The 5,646-nt window shown below is 57.3% G+C and overlaps 1 protein-coding gene across 1 annotated transcript; it reads right to left on the reverse strand.

The window, feature by feature from the left end:
* Positions 1-127: 127 nt before the first annotated feature.
* On the reverse strand, positions 128-4,510 carry LOC104504951 (NUAK family SNF1-like kinase 2; the record flags this gene model as incomplete). Its single annotated transcript, XM_010147930.1, has 5 exons — positions 4,505-4,510; positions 4,051-4,171; positions 2,515-2,666; positions 1,493-1,558; positions 128-270 (listed from the first exon to the last, which is right to left on the reverse strand). Coding segments are annotated over exons 1-5 (488 nt in total), but the record flags the coding sequence as incomplete, so codon positions are not given.
* Between the last annotated feature and the right edge of the window lie 1,136 nt (positions 4,511-5,646).

Consider the following 5,646-nt stretch of genomic DNA (forward strand, 5'->3'; position numbering starts at 1 on the left):
CCCGCCACATACCAACCACACAGCAAGGATCTGTTACCCCAAACCACACAGGCCCACAATGCTCCACTGGGAAAACACCCAGCCCCTCCCCAAGTCCAAGCAAAGAGGCAGCAAGACATTCCCGCACACAGGGGGTGAGGCACAACCTACCTCCGGGCCTTTGTACGGCCGCCCATTGATGATTTCGGGGGATGCGTAGAGAGGGCTGCCGCAGTAAGTCTGCAGAAGCTTGTCTTGCTGGTAAACGTTGGACAGGCCAAAGTCTGCAATCTAGAGAGACAATCCTAGCTGTTACCGAGCAGCACAGTTCCCCTTCCAAGGCAGAGCAGCATTGCCCCCTGAATCGCTCCAGCTACACACTTGGCTGAAGCCAGGGCTGCCCTTGGCACTCAAGTCCTGGGTGTCCTCAGTCTCCTCAGGGAGCAGCAGCACCCTGCCTTTCCACCCCTAAGGCTGTTCTCACCCTCCTTCCCCTCCCAAAAACCTTGTCCCAGCTACCACAGCAGCAGCCCTGTGGCTCTGCCCCTCCAGCCCCATCACTGGTGTGCTGCAAAGGTGTGGTTAGAGGGAGAGCTGCCGGGCTCTCCTCCAGCTCATTCACAGGCACATGGGGCAGCTTCAGTCCCTATCTGCCCCACCTAGCATAGGCATTCATTATTCTCATTACACCCGTCACCTCTCAGCGAGCAGAAGGTACAGTCCCTGCTTACAAACTCCCATTGGAAAATTACCCCTTACAGAAATAAACCCTGCAGCCAGTTTATCACAGACCGCACCGATTCCCGGCTGCGGCTGTGCCCTTCCTCCCTGGGCAGCTGCAGAGTTCCCAGCCGAGGTAAAAAGCATCGCCTGGGGTCAGCGGAGCCAGGAATTGCCCCACACCCTCCCTCCACCAGCCTGGCTGGCGCGTACAAGGAGCGGGACTTTCACTGGAAGCGCCCTTCCTCATCCATCCAGCGAGGCTTTGACCTCAGCGTTCAGACTTTGCCCCCTTATCAGCAGTCAGATACACAGTTATGGCTTCAATATAAGCAGGTAAAAAGCATCGCCTGGGGTCAGCGGAGCCAGGAATTGCCCCACACCCTCCCTCCACCAGCCTGGCTGGCGCGTACAAGGAGCGGGACTTTCACTGGAAGCGCCCTTCCTCATCCATCCAGCGAGGCTTTGACCTCAGCGTTCAGACTTTGCCCCCTTATCAGCAGTCAGATACACAGTTATGGCTTCAATATAAGCAGGACTACCCACTCCGCTGCCAAGTGCGGATAGCAGGGGCAGGTACAGGCACCCTCCTGGCTCCCCATCTCCTGGGTAAACAGCACTGCAGACCGATGCCGGCAGTCCCAGAGCCAAGAGATGCTTCCCAGAGCTGTGGAAAACCTTGGAGGGACCAGGGTGTTGTGACCACCCCCAGTCCCTCCACGCTGGGCAGCATCCCTCAGACCCCTTTGCCGGGTGACACCCAAAGCGTGGCCATGCTCTGCCAGTCTCTCACCTTGATGTTCCCGTTTGCATCAAGAAGGATGTTCTCCAGCTTCAGGTCCCTGTGAACGATCCCATTCTGCATGAGGGAAGGGAGAAGCAGCTTGAGTTTAGGGTGTTTGAGGAAGGGAAAGTCAGGCAGCACGGGAAGGTCACTGCTGTTCACCAGCATGCAAACAGGACACAGTGACGGCAAACAGAGGAGCAGTAAACAACCCTGGGTGCGTGGATGAGGACGGGCCGTAAACCACGTCCTGACATGGGTGCTACCAGCTTCCCCAGCTGCTTGGGAGCAGGAGCAGGGTGGCACCCCGCACCAGCGCCCAGTGCCAGGCACCACGCTGGGTGCCCGCACCCTCCCCAGCCACACACCCATGAGAGCGGCTAGTGCCAGTGCCCACAGGGCACAGTGAGGACAGCTCCATGCCCTTCCAGGACCTGCTGCTTCCCAGCTAAGCAAAACCCCGTTTGCTTTGGGTTCAGGACATGCCCTGAAACCCCTCATCCTGCCAAGGGTATGCAGGTACCCAGGACCAAGGCACAGCCAGGCCTTAAGAGCATCTTCCAAGGGAGACCCAGAGGCTCAAGGGTCCTTTCTCCCACAGCCCCAGACAGGGTCCTATTGCTTTACATCCTTTCTATGGGACAAGACGGGTGACTCAGGGCTTGGCTGTCGCCCCAGCAGACAGCCCTGGGCGGGAGGGGAGTCGATAACTTCTGGCCAGGGTTAGTCAGCTCCACGCCACAGCAGCCAAGGCAAGGACTTTCCAAAAGCTGCTCCGGCACTGCCTCCACGAAAGCCCGAGGGCTGCCACACCCTTCAGATAAGAGGCAGGATTAACCCCTCTTCCAGGAAAGGCCAATGGCCATGAGATTCCCTCACTGCCCAGCCCAGGCTGAGCTTTCCCACCGGGCACTGCATCCCTACAGAACCCCGGCTGCACCTCTGCCCGGAGCCAGCCCTGCTGAGCACACTGGAGCCAATCACTCAGCCTTCCCCCCTGGAAGGTGGTGGGAAGCAGGGTGCTGACCCACCTTATGGCAGTAGTAGACGGCAGACACGACCTGCCGGAAGAAATGGCGTGCCTCCTGTTCCGTCAGCCGCTGCCGCTCGCTGATGTAGTCGTACAGGTCACCCTTGCTGGCGTACTCCATCACAATGACGATCTTGCTGCTGTTCTCAAACACTGCGCGGAGATGGGAAGCCACAGGGTGTTAGGAGGGATGCTTGGAGCTAAGGGATTTCTCGTTAGCACATGCTTTTTAATGAGCAGGTAGAGCTCTGACCAACTCTAACACCCTGCCCGCCCCATTGCCTGTGCCCTCAGCCCGTTTTGCAGAACGGAAGGTGTCGGGGTGTCTGCAGGTCCCTGCTCCGCGGTTGGACAGAGCTGCCACCCCTATCCCAGTGCCACTGGGGCTGCTGGCCAAGCAGCCTCCACAACCACAGAGCTCAGGAGAAAGGGCTCTGCTCTGCCAGGAGGTGACTAAGGCGCGTGGTTCTTGGCTAGATAGAGCCTTTTCCAAGGGGGAAGATGACGGAGCTACCGGCTGGCACGGCCACGTGGCCTTTCTGCGTGTTCCCGTTGCTCCCAAACAACGCTCTGGCTCAAGCCAAGAGATGGAGCATTTTCTTCCTGTTTGCAGAAAGTTACCTCAATATTTTTGAATTCCAGCAGCCAGTGTGTGACTCAGCCCTCGCAAACACAGCGTCTGAACTGCCAATCCACTTGCTTTTGTTTAGAGGACAAAGGGCCTCTGGAAACCTCACCTACCCCAGCGATAACACCGGCACAGCACAGTGAACCCCGGCAGAGCCACCCCCGAGGAAGAGCATGGGGCACGCTGGGTTTGCAGCCAATGGATTCAGGGTTTAAGCAAAGACTCTAAGTCCAGTCAAAGCTAGAGCTTGAGAAATTCCCCCTCGGTTGGTGTTGCCCCCGTACCCTGGGAGCAAAGCCCAGCCCTGGCTGCAAAGCCAAGCCCAGCAGCACCAGGAGCTCTCCCAGCACCCTGTGGTTTGGTTTTCCTGTGCCCCAGGGGAGGGAATGAGAAGGACTCCAATGCTGAGATCAGCTCCTGCCTCGGGCTGGGAGCAGAGCCACAGAGATTCCCACTGCTCTGGCACTTGCCGTGGCTGGGGCGAGCATCCAGCACAACCAGAGCCACACACTGGGCTTTGCCAGGGACCCTGGCCACCAGCTTCTTCCCCCTCCCCGTCCCCCCCCTCCCATGGCACAGCCTCTCACTGGCAGCAATGACGAGGCTTCCAGCCTCAAAAGGCCACAAACTCTTGGAGCCGGCTTCCCTCTCCGGGCGGGAGGGGATGGGATAGGAAGTGGCTATTTCTGGAGCAGGTATTTCCCTTTGCCGCTGCGGGCGGGGAGTACGGTGGAGAAACCGCAGCCCGGCAGCGTCTCCTCTCCCAGACAGCACAGGCAACGGCAAACAGCTTCCGCTCGGAACGAGGGGAGGGAGGAGAGCACGGCGCGCTGACCCCACTGCTGCAGCCCCCCGGGGATGCTCTGTCCAGGGATGCTGCTGGAAAGCAGAGGGGAGAGGAGGGCTCACCTTCGTGGACAGCGATGATGTGGGGGTGGTTGAGGGAGGACATGATCTCAATCTCTCTCCGGATATGGACAAGATCCTGCTCATCCTTGATTTTGTCTTTCCGGATTGACTTGATAGCCACCTGCGGACGAGCACACGCAGAGTGTCATCCAGCTGCTGGAGCTTCCCAAAGTTTGTTGCAGAGCAGGAAACCCACCCACCCCTCTTCCAGGAAGGGGCTCAAAGAGCAAGAAATCAGTGCCCTGCTTCTCCACCCAGGCGTGCTGTATCCAAGGGCCGTGCTGCACAGCTCCACTGAAGAAACTCCAATTAAAAACTTAATTAATCAAGTTTTTATACCTTCCAAGCCCTGTTGCTGTGCACAAGGGAGGCTCCCCCTGCCTCCCCCTCCAAGGGAAACCTGCTGCCAGCTCCCCAAGCCCCCTCCCATAGGTGGCACAGCCCTGCTCCTCACCGACATGCCACGGCTTACAGGAATTGTGTCCCAGGCTAGAGCGGCTGCTGGACCGCAGCCAGCCAAAGGAATGTGACCTGCACACATGACTTGGAAGATAACAACAACAACGTCTTCTCGCGGTCATGAAAATGTAATAAACAGGTTTCGTTTTCCTTGCAAATACTTATTTCAAGGAGCTGATTATGTGGAGGTAAGAGAAAGTTCGGTATTAGGGAGCAGACCCCTCCAGCCAGCTGGGAGACCCAGCACCAGTGATGGGAGCCGCGTTCCAGGCTTTTCCTTGGGTTTTCAAGTTATCCTCTACAAGGAAATTGAAAGGGGAGGAGAAAGAAGAGTAAGTACTGGAGAATAGATGCCTTCTAATCCTTTTTCAAAGGGGCTGGGGAGAGACAATGTGCTCCTAGGGTTGAATTTACAACTGAATCCAGCAGAACCTCTTTTTTTGTATCAGACAAGAATGCAGAACAGCATTAATTCCATAAAGGGACCCCTGCACCCGGTCTCCCAGCAACGGGGAGAGGGGCCATGGACACCCGCCGGCCCCAACTGCCGGCACAGGAGTGATGCTCATGGCTACGCTGAGCAGGGACCCTCCTCCGCCTTTGGCTGGCGGGACGGATGCTCAGCCTCGTGTCCCTCTGATTTAGGGGAACTGGAAATCTCGCTCCTCCAGCCCCAGGCACATGGGAGACAGCCAATGGAGGCTCTTTGGCCCCAGAGCACATCTCTGCTGCACTGGACCGCTTCAGGTCAGCACTGGCCATGGGGGGGTGGTTTGCCTCCTGTGCACCAGAGGAGCATCGTGCCTGCACCAGCCCCAGGGGTTGAAGTAACCAAGCAGAACGGACTCTGGCCAAGGGAAGTTCAATAACCCAAGCCCCAGTTTCTGTACGAAGCAATACTGAAGGCTCTTCATAGCTCCTTGAAAGCCAGGTATTCTTTTCCCTGACCTTTGTGCTAGGTTAACAGTTTAAAGTTTAACAATTTTTTGCTCCAGCCCTTGATTACCTGACTGCCACTAGAATGCAGGCAAAGCCTTTATGCAGCAAATCAGCCTGCTCTTACCCTCCCAAATTCCTGTTAACTCACTCCATTCATCTACTCCCTAAAGCTCAACATCCAGCCCAACAGCCTCAGCA

The sequence above is a fragment of the Eurypyga helias genome, unplaced genomic scaffold, assembly GCF_000690775.1.
Source record: "Eurypyga helias isolate BGI_N326 unplaced genomic scaffold, ASM69077v1 scaffold44262, whole genome shotgun sequence".
Lineage (NCBI taxonomy): Eukaryota > Metazoa > Chordata > Aves > Eurypygiformes > Eurypygidae > Eurypyga > Eurypyga helias.